Below are 21,283 nucleotides of genomic sequence, written 5' to 3' on the forward strand. Positions count from 1 at the left end.
GAGAAAACGTTTTTCGCGGCATTTTAGCCCACGGCGCTCAATGGCCGCGGAAGAAAAACACGGCAAACGGCATGCAGGCAGATAAAAATCTGCCTCAAAATTCCAGATGGAGTTTTGAGACAGAATTTTCTGCCTGCAAAAAAACTCTGTGTGAACAGGGCCTTAAAGAGTTTCTGTCTCCACATTATAAGTGGCCTATATTGTACATGATGTGATCGGCGCTGTAATGTAGATAACAGCAGGTTTTTTTTATTTAGAAAAACGATCATTTTTGACGGAGTTATGACCTATATTAGCTTTATGCTAATGAGTTTCTCAATGAACAACTGGGCGTGTTTTACTATATGACCAAGTGGGCGTTGTACAGAGGAGTGTATGACGCTGACCAATCAGTGACCAATCAGCGTCATACACTTCTCTCCATTCATTTACACTGCAGATAGCAATATAGCTATATCACTATGTGCAGCCACATAAACACATTATAAGGTTACTGCAGTGTCCTGACAATGAATATACATTACCTCCAGCCAGGACGGGATGTCTATTCAGAATCCTGACCACTTCTCTGTGATTTACAGCATAGCAGGCGTAGTATTGCGAGATTACGTTTGCCTTAATGTAAATATCACAGAGACGCTACAGAAGTGACAGGAGTCTGAATACACATCCCGACCTGGCTGGAGGTAATGTATATTCATTGTCAGGACACTGCAGTAACGTTATAGTGTGTTTATGTGGCTGCACATAGTGATATAGCTGTATCGCTATCTGCAGTGTAAATGAATGGGGAAAAGTGTATAACGCTGATTGGTCACTGATTGGTCAGCGTCATACACTCCTCTCCACAACGCCCACTTGGTCATATAGTAAAACACGCCCAGTTGTCCATTGAGAAACTCATTAGCATAAAGCTAATATAGGTCATAACTCCGTCACAAATGATAGTTTTTCTAAATAAAAAGCACTGCTGTCACCTACATTACAGCGCCGATCACATCATGTACAATATAGGCCACTTACAATCTGGTGACACAGCCTCTTTAAGGAGGTTTGAATTCTTCATTAAAGTGAACCTGTTACCAAAGCAGACATTCATCCAATGTTATATTAAAGGGGTTTTCTGATTTTGTGTGAATAAATGCAAATTTTTATTTTACTTTGTGGGTCAAATCCTAGAACTCTGCTTGCTGCTTGTGAATAGAAACATTCCCTATTTACATTTGAAGATTAAAAACGTTTCCTATTATGTAATGCCTATACAGGTGCAGGGCCCCTAAAAAAAGGTGATCTGATACACGGGCATGAGCCCCCTGCACCCGTGTGAGCGGTTTCTTAGCCTTATTCCCATCTGTAGGACTTCTGCCCTCCCATTCTGTGGAACTCACTGTCCCAAACCATTTTACTTACTCCTTACATTCCCAGTTTTAAGGATGTCTTAATAAAACAAATCTCTTCAACGCGGCCCATATCACATTACTATAGTCTATGGGCCATACACAACCTGACCTGGTCTTGAGATATCTCCATTACATTATGTCATAATGTCACTGCACCTTATATCCGTGTTAGCTCAGATACTGTGTGGTGACTGGTTCAAAATTAGCACCATATACCGATTGTGTCGCTCCTCCTATTCCATTTAGGCCTGGGCTTCACAGAGACTGGGCACAACAGATTGATTTTAACGATCGAGTGACAGTCCACAAGATTGCATGTAAATCAATGTATTCCTTTGGACTGCAGTTGTAGCTCAATAATTAGACTGGGTTCACATGGTGCATTTTTGGTGCGTTTTTTAGCATGCGTTTTTTCATGTCTCTCAATGGAATTTTATCAACCCCCAAAAAAATGCATGGAAAAAACGCATCATGTGAACCCAGCCTCAAAATCAATTATCTGCACTACAAAAAGTCTGCATGTAGCCCAGCTTTTAGGGTACATTCACACTGTGCGGTTAAATAGCAGTTGGACCGCATTGTGTGAATATGCCCTTTGAGTGAAAGCTTCTATGGGAAGTGAACTCTCTCCGTCTGTCTAGTTGTTGGTTTATTAGTTGTGATTACTTGTCATTTTACTTGTTTGTTACTTCTTCCCCGACTATAAAGTGCTGCAGAATATTTTGGCCCCATATAAAATGTATTATTTATTGACTGCAAGCAGAGATCTTTAAAGAAGAATGTATGTTATAATGTTGAAAAGCTTTTCATTATACAATAAAAAATGATTTACATAAAAACTGAAAACCCCTCTAAAGTTTTATGGACCCTCACAATAATAATCGGGGGTCAATACTGGCAATTTAAGTAGGAGCAATCGCTCCCTCAGTGTTATTAAGGCATTAGTAATAGACAGGGGCCTATTTCAGTGTCAGGTTCCCTTTAATATTTTTCACAGTTTAAGCACCACTAAATGCACGGCTGTCCTATCAGAGGAAGGAAGACTGGTATGCATATAAAAATATCCTCCCCCATAAACATTAAAAGTACCTCCTTTTAAGGCCTCATTCACATGTGCTTTCGGCTTTCTTTTGTTGAAAAGAATAGGAAAACTGGAAGCGACGGTTCTGTTGCACAACGGACACCACCAGCAGGCGGTGGAACCCTTTGACCTTAATGGGTTCCGTCGGTTTCCGCCGGGGTGTCCGTGGTTTTACCAGAAACAATAGTGCAGAATGCTGCACTACTGTTTCCGGTATTCTCAGGCAGAGCTAAGACGGAGGCCCCTAACGGAGCCTTCAACGCAGATGTGAACGAGACCTTAAAGGAAACCGGTCATCAGCATTTCACCTATTGAACTTTACTCACGTCTCGCTGGCCGCTGCTGTCAAAAGTTCATTAGCGTTATCCCCTCCTAATAATAATAATGATCTGCAAACATTTTGCGCCTTTTATGGTAATAATCAGTCAGTCTCGTTCGTTCCTCTTCTTATGCCCACCCACCGCCGAAAACTGTCCAGCCCTGCATGCCAAAATTTCATCTGAAATAGCGCACATGTGCCCGTCACGTCTAGTCCGATACCCTTATATGTCATATCGGACACATCTAGTCCCATATGCTTCTTCCGTGCAAATCTAGTTACTGCACATGTGCCGCTATGGTGTCCCGTTGCGAGTACATACCAGAACAGGACATCATTGCGCAAGGATTTCATGTATGCTGGGGGGCGGGGGGGAGTGGGAGGAGGAGCTGTCAATCAAAAGTAAGGAGGCGGAGTTAACTTGAATAGGCTTGAGGAATAAAGATATGATTCTTTTATACTCATTAGCATACGGCGCAGGAACACTAAGAATGGAATACTAAAAGGTACAGAGCCGACTTAGAAGATAATTATATATTTATATTACATAAAAATTATCTTTCACCCCACCAGGTATTGCTGGTTTAATAGGTGAAGTGCTGGTGACGGGTTCCCTTTAAGCATTTTGCATTTCAGGTTTAGCATCCACTCTTAATAAGTAAATCTCTTTCACTGATAATTAACCCCCGTCCATCGCATGCAAAAAATAAATATGAAAAAAACCAAAAACCTCCCATACATATTGAATAGAAATAAACAGTGATAACATAAACTACAGTCCACAAGATGAAAAAGAAAAGGTTTTCTAATGAGAATATTGTAAGTTGCTCTCAACCATCCAACTCAGAAAACTCTAGATTCAATTGCTCAAGAAGATATATACACTATTATAAAAGTATGGAAAAAAACCACTTTAAACAGTATAATGGATGGAGTGTTTATCTGGTTCCTTCTTTCCCTTTATTAAAGATAACATAAGGAGGTCATAGACTGGCAGATGCTTTGCCAACACTGGTGGTGACACATCTGCCGACCTCCTAAGTGGCGAACACCTTCCTTCTGCTTTCCATAAGAAAAGTAAAGTACGGTGTTCTTTGCATGGAGCGTGTTCACGATAGTTGGAAGTGCTTACTATCCCACCCTTACAGGGCCCAAGGCTCTCCCGTGTTAACACAAACTTGACGTCTCTCTAAAGATAAACTCCGGCCCCCCCACCTCCCCAAAAAAAAGATCCCTCTTATTTACTGGGGGCTCCTTGTTTTTTTTACTCAGGTAAATATTAATTTTACTGTGAATGGATCAGTGCTGCATGCACGCTGGGAAAGCAGCCTGCTCAGGGCTGGATTACAGGGAGGGTATATGCCCTGGGGCATTCACCACCTTCGGGATCTATGGGACATCCACCACTGAACCTCTCTGATGCCCGTTCAGTGATCCTATCCAGCCGAAAAGTGGAGCAGAGGTGTCCACGAACGTATGTAGGTCTCTCTTTTGAAGTCTAAGTGAGTCACTGGCTTGGCTGCCACCATAACTCCAGTGGAGAGGGCCATTTGCATGCATGGCCAGCTCTACTATGTTTGGCTACGATAGGGGATCAGGTAGAGTCTGGATCTCAGAGGCGGGTTGGGGTTCCGGCAATTTTTTTTTACCCAGGGTCCTCCACCAACGTTAATCTGCCCTAAACCTGCTCAATAATATTGGGATTGCTAGCTTACGGCATGGGCCTTAACAACACGCCTCATGATCTAGAAAATGGGGAACCCCCTGTATGTGAGACTTGGAGAAATAATATTTTCTCTGTGACTAACACTATGCAACCCCCTATGTCAGGCAACATTTATTTGTGGGTTAAGTGCCATTTTAAGTGCCTCTCCTTGTACATATTTTGAAATGTCATAGGACTAGAGCGGTCATAGGACTAGAGCGGTCATAGGACTAGAGCGGTCATAGGACTAGAGCGGTCATAGGACTAGAGCGGTCATAGGACTAGAGCGGTCATAGGACTAGAGCGGTCATAGGACTAGAGCGGTCATAGGACTAGAGCGGTCATAGGACTAGAGCGGTCATAGGACTAGAGCTGTCATAGGACTAGCGCTCCAGATCCATACTCCATAGACACCTGGGTATTATTGCAGTGAAATCATGACATGACTACAATGCTCTAGCACCTGAATAGAAGAACCTATTACCTATCATGGATCTGTTTTATTACCTTAAGAACCAAGGCTACTTTCCGTTTAAAGTGCTATTTACAAACCGATACAAAAATGTTTGTTTCCGCATCATTAAAATAATTTTGGTTAAAATATAATTAAGAAAATTATGTGTTTTTTATTGGACTGGGGTTGTTTAAAGTACCATACTCTTCCTGAATAGAATAGAATATTGGAAATATTTTCAACGAGCATGACTCATTTATAAGCCCAAAAAAGTGAACACCTCCTCGCTATCCCAGACCCAGCTATGTAAAGTATAACTGGAAGAGAGGCCCTTATTGTATTCTATCTAGAAGCTTAAAACTAAAATATCCATGCAGCCGAGCCCTCAAGCTTGTTTCTCATTGCAGAATACCAAAACCAAGGCCCGAGAGGTACGTAGTAAATAAAGGAGTCAAAACCCTGAGCTTCATTAGGACTAGGGTCTTATTTTTTTGGATACTACCAGTTCATATACACTCTTCACATAAGTCAAGATAAAGCCATAGTGTCCGCATTTTTGCTTGGTCATATCTTCAAACAAAAGGCAGACTTAATAGAGAAATAAAGCAATTCACCTTGAAGGATAAAATAGACTGCAGAGAAAAGCTTGTCTTGATGTAGAGGAAGCCATTACTCAATGACGATTTTCTTCTACATGAACAGAATTATGGCGTACTTTGACAGAACCCATAGTGCGCATCCCCTACATGATAGTGACAGCCATAAGCCACCATATATTAAAAGATAGCCTCTCCATTCAATAGTAACCAGTGACATCAATAAAGTGAGGTCACTTCTCCAGGAACTCCAGAGTACGTTCATTTTCTGACCTAATCTGAAGAATGTATTAAGGAGTTGCATAAGGGGTCGTCTGCTTTAAACAATCCCTTTTTATTAGAAGGATCGCCTGATGATAAGCAGCTCATGGGTGTCTCACTGCTGGTTAGCCCAGCAATCATCTGCAATCAGTGATGGACCCTGCAGCAGCTGTTCAATCCACCTGCAGCGCCCCTGCAGGGGGAATTAAACATTGTACATAGTAACCCTAAAGGGCTGTGTAATGCATGGACATGCTTCACCATCCAGAGTTAAGGTCCTTTTATACAAACACTAAAATTGTTACGATCTAACGAATAGCGATTCATTTAGTGTTGAATGAGCTGAATTTTACCCTGTATATTATCTTTCAAATATTCGTAATTGTGATCGGAAGAAAGACAATAACACACCTACTGGTTTGACGTGGAAAAACGAGCCATTCCTTTTTACACTTGCAAATTTGTTACCAACGAATGATAATGTTTTGTCAGCAAAATGATGCGATCACTGATCGCAGGCGAACGAAAGATCGATGATCGTTTGATCGCTGATTGTGTTTACACCAGCTCTGATTGTGCAATTTTGCTCCATCTAACGTTTTTTCGGATGAGAATCTACTCATCTAATAGGGCCTTTAGAGACGGTTTTTGTAGCTAATCCCTGCTCTGGCTAATGGTCGTGAACACAGGAATCCCCCTCTATTTAGTCAGAGTTTCCTTTGAAGGGGCTTTCCCAGTTGAATATGTTATTAGGAAAAAAAGACATCTGAGGGGGTGGGGGGGGGTTGCGTTTCCCGCTATAGACCTGCTCTGTTAGCTTAAGCGGAGAGCGGCTCCCACTATGGAGGACTAGATGAAATGGGTGCCATGTATTACTACATTTTCGTTGGCAATATCAGAGCGCTGCGGGTACCAGTATTTGGACCAGTAACAATCAGCTTAACATATAGGGCTGTTGGGGATAATAAACATTATTATAGGGGTTATCTGTTTTGGATAACCCTTTCTCAGAGCGTCTCCCTGACAATAGATGATAGTTATAATATTGTTATACAAGATGTCCATTTAAATCAATAGGTTTCCATTGTTTAGATCTCATACATATGGTTCGCTTTAGTCATGCTGGACAACCTCAGCTAATAGTGAGCAGTCAGGGGACCCCCTACTATTAGCTCAGCATAATCTAATAGGTTTGTTTCTAGCAGACAACCCATAGAAGTTCTGTCAAAGTACGGACGCTGTATGTTTCTGAATTTTACAAAATCCTTTGCAATACAAAAGCAACTTGCATTGTCATTACTTTAGAATATCGAAAATAAAATCAAAACTCATAACAGTACAAAACAAATGATAGTCTGTAATATAAAGTGTGTGTTGTGGGTAACAAAAAAATAAAATAAATAAATATATGAAATACTGTCACTAACCTCATACATGCCAGGAAGACTACTGACAAAATCTAGGAGTCTATGGCATGTAAGAAGCGCAATGAAGATGTATACTGAAAAACGGCTGTGTTAAAGCATATTCACTCGTCTGTTTAAAAACATTTGTCGCAAGAAGATCGACGGAGCGGATCTCCCTTGTTCATTAAATTGAAGAAATGAAAAGTGCGAATGGAGCATTGAGGAGATCTAGAACACCAGTCGTTTATAAATAAGCATCCAAAAAGGGGTCCCTCCGACATGAACACGGGTTCGGTCATGTTAAGTTGGTGGGAAAGCCCGTTTACTTTATAAAAAAAAAAAAAAGCTTAGTGCACCCTAATATTTAATAGGCAAAGCTCTCTTGAGAAACTCATGAAGCAGGCAGCTAGTAAGGCAATTGATGCCAAGGGAAAAAAAAGGCATCACTTATTTTACTTTTTACTACCCAGACAGGGCTGGATTTATCACAAGGTGTACACGACCTAGGTCTCATCCTAGGCAAAGAAACATCTACTGACTTGCAGAATGTTCCAACTACCGTAATGTAAAACCATAAAATACATTATAGAAATATTTTGTTAAAGCGAATGTCCATCCATTAATTTCTAAATATATCTTTATAAGGGCCAGAACAGTCGGAGCTCTGTTTTTCTAATACAGAACTCCAAATTCATTGTATAGACATAGGAACGATCAACGTTTCCACTGGGAATCAATATTAAAAACGTATGCCGTAAGCTCCTTAGCTCCCCCTAGTGGTGGCTGCAGGCAGTCAAAATGTGATCATTTAATTTCTATGCAGAATTTGAGCTCCGTATAAGAAAAACAGAGCTAGGACCCTTATAGTAGCATATGAAGAAATTAATCGGCGCAGAGTGTTGAACCTAAAAACATGATATTAAAAGGTGGCCATTCACTTTAAAACAATGAGAATTTTTGTTGTGATCGTAGCGTGAGTTTTCCAATACTAACCATTTGGAGAGTACATTTTTCCAACGTACTGGTTTGAAAGGATCATTTTGTTACCATAGAAGCAGGAAATATTGGCACTAATGCTTGTTACCTTTATTTTGGCGAAATTATGTGTATGGCAACCTTTTCTAACTAGGTTCTGCTGTTTGGAAGGATTGGCAAAGCTTCAGCCCATTGATTGGCAAAGTGTGGCTATTGGATGGCATAGCTCTGTGTACCTGAAAATGAATCCAGCCCTTCTCAGAGGTGTCTCCAAAACCGCACAGGGACAGCTCTGATGTCTTAAGGGTTACTTATTGCATCACTGCTTCCTCAAGTCACATTTCTGAGCGTTATTTAACATTTCACACTTCTCTTACACGTACAGGAGAGTCTTTGACTCTGCTACAGAAGTATCTTTAAGCACCTTACTAATATTCCTAAGACAGCACCATCAAACTTCTTCATAGGCCAGGCCCGAACGGTCTTCCACGCATTATTCAGAAAAAAAAAAAAGCTTCCATGACAGGTGCCACACTACCTCGAAATGCTCTTGTAGAGATGCATTTGTTTCAACATGTACACCATGATCTCCAATAGTCACTGACTGTACTTGAAAAAAGGAAAGGGCATATTCACTTAAAAAACAGTAGCTCATTTCCTTTGCACAGCTGTCGATATAGAATGGTAAAAGTTGGTCTTTGAGGTCTAAAAGGAAAGGAGCACGAAGGAAGCTGATACAATTTTCTCTGAATTTGGCAATGAAATTTGCAAACTTCCCAAAATTCTGCATTCTACAAATACCCCAGGAGACAATCTTGCGAACTCAACTGGGAAAAAGGGGAGCAGGAGGGAAGGATAAAAATGTTGTGAAGTTTTGCTGAGGTAAAAGGGAGGAAATTAGTCTACTTTTGTCCTCCTTTATATATTTAGATCATTTTGTTTTCTTAGTCTGGTCCAGTAGTGGACACAGAGCCATGAGCTGTCTCGCCGCCATATGCCGCCTCAGCTGTTGCTGAAGGTGCCACTCCACCAGCTTCCTCATGAGGTGGAGACTCTTCCCCGGCTGGACCCCTAGAAGTGACAACTGTGGTGGTCTCGGGGGAAATGCTGTGCGGCCCCTCAAGAGGAATACAGCCAGGGTGGTTCTTCCGAAAGTGCTGATTAAGGATGGCCTGGAAGGGGAAGCTTTTCCCACACACATGGCAATGGAAGGGTTTGTTGCCTGTATGCTTCCGTATATGATACTCCAGCTGATCCTTGCGGGTGTACTTCTTACCACACATCCGACACACAAAAGGAGTGATACCCATGTGTAGCCTCATATGGCGGTCCAGACTGCCCTTCTGGTTGAAAGACTTGGCGCAGTAGATACAGGTCAATCGCGGGTTGTAGCGGAACCATCGCTCAGAAACCTCTTGCTCACGGAGATATTCTACGTAACCACTCACTCCAATTACCCCCCCTTCATCTCCCTGTACAGAAAAAGGAACAGAAAGATAAAAGGGGAATAGAGTACTTGTAATAAAACATGAAAGCATGATGGCCTCCGAGCCCATAATCGTTTTCTGCGGTAAAAAAAAAATCTAGCAAATATATACAGACATTGTAGCTACACCAAAAAAATACCATAACTCACAGTGCCTCAAATGCAAGTTTCGAGGGTGCTCTGTACACTATAGGTCCTGAAAACTGTACAGGAGAAGTTGCCAAAAGGATCACTAACGCCCCCTTCTCTGACATCAATAATACCCCCTTCCCTGACTTTACTAACACCCCCAATAATTATCTATTAATAAAACTATCTAAAATATTGGCAGTGTCGGCGCTGCCTCCACCCATACTGGCATTGCCTCCACCGATACTGGCACTGCCTCCACCCATACACTGTGAATCCATATATTAATGTGTACTTCAGATTTTCTGGGCATCCATAACCTTCTGCCTTTTTAAATTAACCAAAAAATAGAATCCAGGAGTGAAGGGCACGTTTACAATATCTCTATCCATGTTTGAGTTCGTATTTCCATTCATTCCCTAATGCCCCGGAGGAAGTTCACATGATATGAACATATGATTCACTTTAATGACTCTCAGCTGACAACCACTGACCTGGTTGCTATGTTGCTTTGGTTCCTCCAACCGCCGGGGAGACTCACTTTTTGCTCTGTGTCTTTCCGGCATGGTGCTCACGCTACCAGAGGGGCTGAATCTTAAAAAAAAAATTAAAAAAATCTCTCAGGATTCAAAAGAATATGAAGTAGCTGCAATCAATTTTATTGTGACAAATGAGGGAACCAAGATTAAAGGTGTATTCCCATCTCGGACATATATGGCATATCCAGAGGATACGCCATAAATGTCTGATAGATGCCGCTGCAACCCCAGGGACCCGCACCTATCTCTGGAACGGGGCCACTGACCGGCGTCCTACCTTCTGCTGCTGTCAATGGGTTCCCAAACACTGAATTATGAGGTGGACCATTTCTGTGGAAACAGCCAAGCGCGTTTTGCTACGCTGTTTCCGTAACTCCCGCAGACGTTAATGGCAGTTCCGTAAACATCGTATGAAAGCGAGCTACACTTTTTCTAAAACGTGCTTGTCTGTTTCTGGAAAACCCAGCCACCTCATAATCAGTGGGAGCCCAGAGACAGAAGGTAGGACATAGGGCCCTGTTCTGGATATAGGTGCAAGTCCCAGAAGAGGGACCCGCATCTATCCGACATTTATGGCATATCCTGTGAATATGCCATAACTGTCCGAGATGGGAATATCCCTTTAAGGTTCTCCAGGTTCACGTTCATACCCTACATCAGGGATGTATAACTCCTTACATTACTGTAAATAGTTGGGCTTGCACTACATGACTACGATTACCAATGGTAAAAAAAGAAACGAGCAGGTACATGCAACTGATGCAAACATCCCGTATACTAAAAACCTAGATCATTAAGGTTGTAAATGAAAGTGACGACCATTGGCATTTTAAACAAGAATATTTATAAGTTGCCCATAAATAAAAAAGTTGAACTAGTGAGCGGAGTACTCCCACTATACAGACCGGGTTCTTCTTACAATGCTACTCCCGTATGTACTACTCAGCGGAATGCCAGGTAAACTATATACCATCACTAACGGTACAGTGAAGGACATACAATGACATCTTAGTCAGAAGCTCCTATTGTATATACTAGAAGCCACACAACAAGGCTCAATACTGCATCTACATGCCAATGGTCCTGTCTCCTGCTGCAAGTTTTCTGAACTTTATGCCAAGCGAGCCGCATGGATAAGCATCGGGCACAGTCCATGCTGCTCTGAAAGAAAGTAGATAAAGTTAATAAATTGTACGGCAAAGTAAACAGTAAGTGCTGCATCTAATTGATTTTAACTTATAACTGGAGGTAATGGGAAAATCAATCATCATGGAAGGATAATGTTTCGCTCACCTGTCCACCTCACTACTTGTTGGCCTGGACACTTTGGTGCTAGACGAGCCCAAATTGTAGCCTTCTTGTCCCGCAGCATTGTGCCCTGTTGTATCAATCACCATGGCGGTCACCTCTTCTGCACTGCTTCCGTCTTCTCCAGAGGGTTGGTTTTCTGGACCCAGCCACTCATCCAGGTTTTCTGTCTTGATACGAAGGGCCCCCATCACCCTGACATCATCGTCACTGCGTTCCCCTCGGTCCGCTGACCCTGTTTCCACGTACCACTGTCCAGCTCGGTTGATTCGAAGAATGGGCTCCCTGCTCTCCACATCTGAACCCTGCTCCACCATTTGAGGACTTGTAGACTCCTCTGCTGGACTTAACTCTCTAATGTCCAGTACAGTGCTTACTTGTCCCCTCCGATTTCCTGAGGGTCTTGGAGTGCTGTGCCGTGGACTTACAGAACGAGTTAAACTCTGAGTGACACGGTGGGTATCCGGGACTCTTTCTTGGTGTTTGGGTCTACTCTGGCTTAGCTCCTCCTCAGATTCGGGTGAACTAATTTTTAAATGGATGCCCTCAAGGATCTGAGTGCACTTGTCAATAATGTGCTGCATCTGCAAAAAGCTTGCAGCTGTTAGATAGCTTATGATGTCAGCAAGTTGCAAGCAAATACGGCCAGTATAGCAAAAAGAAAGCAGCTGTTCGAACACCCCAGGATTTTTGATGACCGATAACGACACTGCGCTCATCTCGTTTAAGGACATGTGGTCCCGGAAGTAGGGTGAGCTGGCTGCCAGGACCACTTTGTGTGCTCGAAATGACTGGCCTTGTACATTGACCACAATATCGCAGAGACGGCCTTGCATCCGCAGCTGGTTGAGGTGGCTCAGGACAGAGTTGCTGTACTCAGGAATCTCCAGCTGAATATTGCCTCCTTTCTCCATGGCTGCCCCTCTCGTAAGCACTCAACCCTATAGAAAAGATTGCAAAATGATTTAAATACAAAAAAACATAAAAAATATATAACAACAAAGTAATGAAGACAACTGTTTTTTTTATGGAAGACTAGGATTATAAATCAGTGCTATTACTATTACATAGGTATATTAGTCCTCATGCACATGGCGATATTATGGCTCCATATAACCTTGTATGGGGCTGTAATGGAGAACCTCTATAACTACTGTAACTCCATAAGCCTTTGATTTCATACCAAGGTTTTTTCCATACAAATCTGGCAGAAAATAAATTGTGCCACTTTCCTTTGGATGTCATATTATACAGGTATTTATTACTTCTAGGGGAGAATATCTGACATATGGCACCACGCGTCCGGTCGGCTACGTAGCACGGAGCTGCCGGGGAATCCGTATGCCGCCATGCAGTATATTCTCTATTTACTAAAACTCTAGCTCTGCCTCGGCTTCTAATGAATTTCCACCATCCATCCTAAAAAGTGTACAGCCCACAACCCACGTGCTTCTGCATGGTGCTTCTACGGCACTGCACTGTCCCCTGAAAGCAATGAATCGAGATGAGAAAACCTTATTGCTCGTGTATCTCCCAAATCAGAGGCACACAGGGCTACAGTATCGGCCCATTCGATTTCTATGGGTGCCGTGTTAGTTATCCGATGACACAGATCCTTAATACAGCAGTGTGCATGAAAGCTAAAAAAATTGAATGTCTTGGCAGAGGAAAGGCAGCTATTTCTTTTTTATTAAAGATGATCTAAAATAATATTGTGTTAACCATGCAGTTTTCCATAGGATTGCAGGTAAAACTGAGTAATGCCGGCGGTGAGTCCTGCTGTCAGTCCCTGCCGTCGGATCTTGTACCTCCTCCAGTGGCCTGCCTCTCTCCCAGGCCGCCGGCGTCTACTGTTGTCCTCCGTTTGCGGCTGCACTGTTCCTAGTGTGGGTGCTCCAGCCGCCTCTTAAAGGGCCAGCGCATGCAAAATTAAAAATTCACTCATCTAAGCCCTGTTGCCCCAGGACTATTTAAGGCACTTCCACTATCCGCTTGGTGCCTGAGCAGGAGTGGGACAGCCTGCAAAGGTTCCTGTATGCATAAATCCAGCCTGTATCCAGTTGTCCGCTGTTTGCCTGTGTCCAGCGATCCACTTTAGATTTGATTCAGCTGCCCGCCGTCAGTCTGCCTCCTACTGTCGGTGTCAAGCCTGGAGCTTCCACGCATCAAGGTAACATCTCTGCCAGTGCCTGCTTCTAGTCCGCTTGGCCAGCAGCTACTCTGCCGGGACCACCTCAAGAGGTAGCAACCTGGTAGCCTCCCGGCAGCAAAGACCAGATCCCTGTATAGGGGTTAAAGGATGAAGGCTACTTAGATAGCGCCCTTAGAGGTGTCCCTAAGCCAAACTGGTGGAGTAGCTCAGTGGGTCCACAACCTGCTGGTCATAACACGGAGTTATTTTACAGGCGCTTACTACTTGGCTGTTTACGTATTTGCAATTCCGTTTGATAGAGAAAGGACTAGAACCTAATTACTCATGGGACTGGTGGTGTTCGCGGTGGTTGGACCCTCGCCGATCACACTTTTATTGCATGCCTAATTAACACTCTAAAAGTCTATGAGTGGAAAGCCCCTCATCACAATGCTTATAAGTAAGAGTTAAATGACAAACAGTTCTGCTACATCTGTACCAGCAGACTCAAGAATAGTAATTATAAATTATAATGTGAATGCTTGCATAGAATGGGTTTAGCGCTGCATAATTTTGTCACAAAAGATGTCACAACAGCCGCCATTCTGTTCATGCAGACTGCGCCCACAGACAATAATGCATACAAATAAGATCTAGTGGAGACAAACCCTGTTGTATGCGTCTTAGATTTTACACAGAAGAGACACAGATGAATGCGTCTTATGGAAAGATCAGTTTGCATTGAGTAAGGCTGGATTCACACGAGCAAGGACGGAACGTATTTCGGCCGCAAGTCCCGGACCGGACACACTGCAGGGAGCCGGGCTCCTATCATCATAGTTATGTACGACGCTGGGAGTCCCTGCCTCGCTGCCGGACAACTGTCCCGTACTGAAAACATGATTACAGTACGGGACAGTTGTCCTGCAGCGAGGCAGGGACTCCTAGCGTCGTACATAACTATGATGCTAGGAGCCCGGCTCCCTGCAGTGTGTCCGGTCCGGGACTTGCGGCCAAAATACGTTCCGTCCTTTACGGACCGAACATGCTCGCGTGAATCCAGCCTTAATTGTTCTATGCGTTTATTATACATCAGCAAGTAAATATCTACAGCTGCTTCTGCTAGGGGGAATGTATGCAATATATAGTCAGCATACAAAAATATCAAGAGTATCATGGACGAGAGAGGCCATATTGGATTGGTTGAGTGGGCTGTAACAAATCCTTTATTTTTAAAGGGATTGTCCAGACACAGACAACTGTTGACCTATCCATCAACAGGATAGGTCATCAGTATATGGTCGGTGGGGGTCACATACACTGGCCCCGCACCGATCAGCTGCTCTGGCTGCCTCCGGATGTTATGCAGGGTATGCAGTATTCGATGCTGGAAACAGATGGTCCCCGACCACTGCATAGCGGCCGTGCTACAGAACTGCAGCTCTGCTCCTATTCACTTGAATAGGAGCAGAGCTGCAGTACAGCAGCTCGTCCGTTATTATGTGACCGGAGCCAACTGCTTCCTGCATGGACGTCAGGGGCCCGGAGGCAGCCGGAGTAGCTGATCGGTGCAGGGTACAGGTTTTGGACCCCCACCAATCATATATTGATGACCTGTCCTGTGGATAGGTCACAAGTTGTCCGTGCCTAGACAACCCCTTTAATATCAATATACAACCACAGTTGCAGTTTCAAAAGGGACTGTAGCTCCGCTTTCCTGCAATCCTGAATGGCAACGATGCCTTGTTATAAAGCAATATGGGAACAGATGATTTATCACTGGATAACTAGGCTGATTTGCTATCCAAAAGACTGGGAAAGCAGAAATCTGGATAATAACCCTAATGAAAGGAATGGATATCTGATACATATTGTAAAAAATCTGAAACTTGTAAAGCCGTACAGCCCTCCGTAGGGAGAGGAGCACCTAAAGGAGTTTTTCTGCCATATTTACATGGGAATAAAAATTAATACATTTTGATGGAAATCACCTGGACTATCCCCAATCTCTAAATATAATGAACCACTGTCAACTTTATGAGCGATTTTTAGCTTTATGCTAATGAGTTTCTTAATGCCCAAGTGGGCGTGTTTTTACTTTAGACCAAGTGAGCGTCGTACAGAGGAGTGTATGACGCTGACCAATCAGTGACCAATCAGCGTCATGCACTTCTCTCCAGTCATAAACTCTGCAGATAGCGATATAGTTATATCGCTAGTGCAGCCTCATACACAAACACTAACATTACTGCAGAGTCCTGACAATGAATATACATTACCTCCAGCCAGGGCATGATGTGTATTCAGAATCCTGACACTTCAGAACCATCGTACATAGTAATCTCGCGAGATTATGCTTGCCTTACTGTAAATCTCACAGAGACGCTACAGACGTGTCAGAATTCTGAATACACATCCCGTCCTGGCTGGAGGTAACGTATATTCATTGTCCGGACAATACAGTAATGTTATAGTGTGTTTATTTGGCTGCACATAGCGATATAGCTATATCGCTATCTGCAGTGTAAATGAATGGAGAGGAGTGCATGACGCTAATTGGTCACTGATTGGTCAGCGTCATACACTCCTCTGTACAACGCCCACTTGGTCTAAAGTAAAAACACGCCCACTTGGGCATTAAGAAACTCATTAGCATAAAGCTAAAAATCGCTCATAATGTGGTAAAAATTGATAGCTTTTCTAAATAAAAAGCATTACTGTCACCTACATTACAGCGCCGATCTCCTTATGTAGGAGATAGGGCACTTATAATGTGGTGACAGAGCCTCTTTAAGATAGGGGGTTTCCTTCTTCAGGGACTCCATTAAAAGAGAGTCTCTTCCACCAGAGAACCAGCATTTCCATGTAAATAGAAAGCCCATTTATATGAATATGCACCAAGTAATTTTTAATATCACCTGTGGTGGTGCTGCAGGGAAATTGAACAGTTGATGTCAAGTTCCTCAGCAGATTACAGTGGGTTGCTGGAGGGTCCAAGCACCAGGACACCCTGTGATCATCTTATTTTGTGAGACCCTTCTAAAAAAAGGAATTGTTAATAGTGGACCACCCTTTTAAGGAACAATGAAAATAATATACTTACCTAGAATATTTAAAGGGGTCTGTTATCACATTTTTCACCTCACAAACGACTATACAGGGAAGAATGTTAGTTTTTTTTAAACAGACCTATGTTGCCCAAGTCAACCCATCATGAGCCATTAAAAAAAGTTATTTTATTCCTCCGGGTGTCATATGCAAATGAGCACTGAAGTCTCCTGCAACCCAGGAAGTGTCCTGCATTTTAAGCAGAGACCATGTAGCATGCAGGACACTTCCTAGGTTGCAGGACTCTTCTGTGCTCATTTGCATATGGCGCCCGGATGTATAAAAGCACTTTTTTATGGTTTACGATGAGCTGAATCGGGCAACATAGATATGTTTGAAAAGCTATAGTCCTTCCCTATATAGCGGTATTAGCGGTTTGGAAGCCGGAAATGTGATGACAGACTCCTTTTAATAACCATTTTTCTCCACACATAGTGACGTCGAGTGATAATAAATTTTAATGTGTGACTGAGGAGTTTTTTTTTTTATAATTTCTGTTCTTATAAACATAATTTATCCTAATAAAGATCACCGCTCTTATTTCCTGGTGGTAAAGTCTCCGGAAAGTACCTGCATTTCTTACCACAGGTTTATCAAAAAACACATTCATGCACTTTCAACATAAGAACAATAAGGCCTCACATATAAGAGAAAACGAGATGTTGTTACCATGTGAACCAATCAGAGTCTTTTTTATTGCATATTAGAAAATTAAGGAAGAACCCTGATTGGTGCGTAATGTAAAGGGCGTTTTACACAGGACGATTATCGGGCAGATGAGCGTTAATATAACTCTCGTTGCCGGTAATTGCCCTGTGTAAACAGGGGAACGATCAGCATATGAACGAGCAAACGCTCCATCATCTGCTGGTCGTATCGTTTTAAAAAAGTAAAATATTATCGTTGTCGGCAGCACATCTCCCTGTGTAAACAGGGAGACGCGCTGCCGACATGATAATGTATGGGGATGAGCGATCGGGGTAACCACCGCTCGTCCCCATCCATAGCTCCGTGTGACAGGAGCAAACGAGCGCCGATCAACGATGTCCTACTGATCATCAATCGCTACAGCGGCCGCTTATCGGCGGGTGTAAAAGGGTCTTTAGAAGGATCCATTGACAGTAAGCTGATAAAGTGCCCCCCCTGCTGAGATCCCCAGAGACCAGCTGTAATCTGTGGAAAATCATAACAGTAAGTGTCTAATTTACCTGCAGCGCCACCACAGGGGAAATAAAGCATTACACAGTGCCCATTCAGATCAATGAATGTCTGTGTAATACGGGATATGTCCTCCAGAGCGAGAGATGCTCTTTGTAACCCCTCTGCATTCCGTCCAAGAGATGAGGATCCTGAATAAGGGGCCCTATTAGTCAATTAGAATTTACAAAGTATATGAAAATGGGTTTCTAAACGGGAAAAACCCTTTAAAGCAGATCTGTCATTATACGATACTGCCATATGTAAGGGCGGCATTTTATGGAGACAGGTCCGCTGCATTATTAGCCAAAACTACGCCAAAAACCATTGTGCTGTGTGGCTAATAGCAGCTAACAAGGAATACAGTTATGAGTCCGCTGCATACATGAGGGGTGTGCCCCCCGCCTCCTCCTGCCCCTCTCACCAGTGACTGACAGATGCTGTATATGTGGCTGTATACATGAGGGGAGTGCCCCCCGCCTCCTCCTGCCCCTCTCACCAGTGACTGACAGATAATGTATATGTGGCTGTATACATGAGGGGTGTGCCCCCCGCCTCCTCCTGCCCCTCTCACCAGTGACTGACAGATGCTGTATATGTGGCTGTATACATGAGGGGTGTGCCCCCCGCCTCCTCCTGCCCCTCTCACCAGTGACTGACAGATGCTGTATATGCGGCTGTAAATATGAGGGGTGTGCCCCCCGCCTCCTCCTGCCCCTCTCATCAGTGACTGACAGATGCTGTATATGCGGCTGTATACATGAGGGGTGTGCCCCCCGCCTCCTCCTGCCCCTCTCACCAGTGACTGACAGATGCTGTCTATGTGGCTGTATACATGAGGGGAGCGCCCCCCCGTCTCTCTCACCAGTGACTGACAGATGCTGTCTATGTGGCTGTATACATGAGGGGAGAGTTCCCCCCCGTCTCTCTCACCAGTGACTGACAGATGCTGTATATGTGGCTGTATACATGAGGGGTGTGCCCCCCGCCTCCTCCTGCCCCTCTCATCAGTGACTGACCGATGCTGTATATGCGGCTGTATACATGAGGGGTGTGCCCCCCGCCTCCTCCTGCCCCTCTCACCAGTGACTGACAGATGCTGTCTATGTGGCTGTATACATGAGGGGAGCGCCCCCCCGTCTCTCTCACCAGTGACTGACAGATGCTGTATATGTGGCTGTATACATGAGGGGTGTGCCCCCCGCCTCCTCCTGCCCCTCTCACCAGTGACTGACAGATGCTGTATATGCGGCTGTATACATGAGGGGTGTGCCCCCCGCCTCCTCCTGCCCCTCTCACCAGTGACTGACAGATGCTGTCTATGTGGCTGTATACATGAGGGGAGCGCCCCCCCCGTCTCTCTCACCAGTGACTGACAGATGCTGTATATGCGGCTGTATACATGAGGGGAGCGCTCCCCCCGCCTCTCTCACCAGTGACTGACAGATGCTGTATATGCGGCTGTATACATGAGGGGAGCGCTCCCCCCGCCTCCTCCTGCCCCTCTCATCAGTGACTGACAGATGCTGTATATCTAGTATCTAGTCAAAATGTGTTATAGATACACGGTGACGCCTACGACCTCAGACCACTACGACCTCCGTCACTGACACAGGGACCATTCAAACTGATGTCAGTGTCTCAGGCCCTATAAGACGGAGCCATTATCCTACAAATTTCCATATAATCATCCGAATGTAAGAGATAATCGCGTGCAATCAGAAATCTCAGTCATTAGCAGCGCAGAGATGAGGCGTGGTCAAACGAGCGACGATCGCAGTAACGACTGAACAGCGAAAATCTTTAGCAATTATTGTCACGTTTAATAAACCGTCTTTCGAACGCAAAAGACAATCATGACGCGTTCTTATATCCGCCCCTATAATAGGACCCTTAGGCTCTGTTCACACTTGCGTTCGTTCTTTATGTCAGGCTTTTGTTTCTTTATTGCGGTCAGTTCATTTGTTATATTGATTTTCATTGTTTATTTTAAAAAATGTCAATAAATTTGAACAGGAAAAATTTACAACGGATCAAAGCAGATACATTTGTCATAGACGCTTTGAAGATGTAAGCCATGACATGAGTGTGAATAGACCTTACATAGGCCCGCTGCACAAGGGTGCGGTGTGCCCCCCCACTATTCTTCTAAAAGGGGCTTGTGGGCGGAGCTTAAAGTTGAGCGCATTGTCCGTCATTGCAAAATTGCCCTTAGGATCACAAGATTAAAGGGCCACAGAATACAAGAGTCCCATTGATTGTAATGAATAATCTGAGAATGCCCGAAAACCCGCACAACACTACAGCAGAAATAGATTAACGAGTGATTGTGAATGACATAAATTACTTTTCACTAACATTTGCGGTAAGATATGGCACCCCCAAAGACCCCATATATACGCGCTGGGAGAACCTGGGCACAAATCTTTGCACTGGGTGTGATATTTTGCACAAATGGAAAGCCTTTGGTTTGGTAAATTGTCCCCATTATTCCAAAAGTTGTTACCTATTGACAACTCCGGACATTGTGGAACTACAACTCCTACCATGCCCGGACAGCCTATGCATGCAAGGAGTTGTAGTTTTAAAATAGCAAGAGAGCTGCACTTTGCACACCGCTGAAATTATTGGCTATAACAGTTACATCTGTGGGCAGCAATATCCATCATGGTGCAGGCAGCGGGCACAGCTGTCATTAGACTTGGGGTTACCCCCTGGAGTGGTATTTAGGCTGCTCAGGTTGGCAGTGGGCGGGCTGCATTTGGACTGGTCCCTCCCCTTCCCGGGAGAATGAGACGCGCGGTCCTAATGCCGCGCCCTACATTCCAACCCCCCTGAGTACTCTTCCCCTCCCTCCAGAATTCTGTCACCTACCTCCGGGGGCGCGGACGGGCCGGGACGGGGCCACCGCCGGAACACAACGCTCCGGAAGTGCTATGTCAAAATACCTTCACTCTCCTGCCTTCCTTACCCGGAAGTGAACCCTGCCCCCCATCTGCCTCCGTCGCACGATGGGGAATGGTGATTGGTAGCCATGTTTGGTGGGGAGTAGGAAGTGCAGCGGAGCCATTTTAGGTGGGGAACTCAGTATGCATAGTAAAGTCACTAGAGTGTATTTTCAGTGGGCTTATAAGCATATCTGGACATATTGATCAAATTGCGACAGACATTTTTTTGTTGCTAATTTT

At 44.1% G+C, this 21,283-nt stretch overlaps 1 protein-coding gene across 1 annotated transcript; it reads right to left on the bottom strand.

Annotated features, from left to right (window-relative positions):
* Positions 1 to 1,019: 1,019 nt before the first annotated feature.
* Positions 1,020 to 21,056, bottom strand: ZBTB37 (zinc finger and BTB domain containing 37). The gene is made up of 4 exons (XM_075833067.1): positions 20,970 to 21,056; positions 11,645 to 12,600; positions 10,307 to 10,406; positions 1,020 to 9,669 (listed from the first exon to the last, which is right to left on the bottom strand). Exons 2-4 carry the CDS (start codon positions 12,571 to 12,573, stop codon positions 9,142 to 9,144), a joined length of 1,557 nt encoding a protein of 518 aa, XP_075689182.1. The 5' UTR covers positions 12,574 to 12,600; positions 20,970 to 21,056; the 3' UTR covers positions 1,020 to 9,141.
* Between the last annotated feature and the right edge of the window lie 227 nt (positions 21,057 to 21,283).

Source organism: Rhinoderma darwinii, chromosome 7, assembly GCF_050947455.1.
Source record: "Rhinoderma darwinii isolate aRhiDar2 chromosome 7, aRhiDar2.hap1, whole genome shotgun sequence".
Taxonomy (NCBI): domain Eukaryota; kingdom Metazoa; phylum Chordata; class Amphibia; order Anura; family Rhinodermatidae; genus Rhinoderma; species Rhinoderma darwinii.

Bases quoted from the DNA above. Each gene is read 5' to 3' on its own strand.
- ZBTB37 (XM_075833067.1), bottom strand. From the start codon at position 12,573: ATGGAGAAAGGAGGCAATATTCAGCTGGAGATTCCTGAGTACAGCAAC. The intron at 10,407-11,644 runs GTGAGCGAAACA...TTTTTTTTTAAG, and splicing joins ACAAGTAGTGAGGTGGACAG to ATTCAGCCCCTCTGGTAGCG. The intron at 9,670-10,306 runs GTCAGTGGTTGT...TTTTCTGTACAG, and splicing joins CAAAGCAACATAGCAACCAG to GGAGATGAAGGGGGGGTAAT.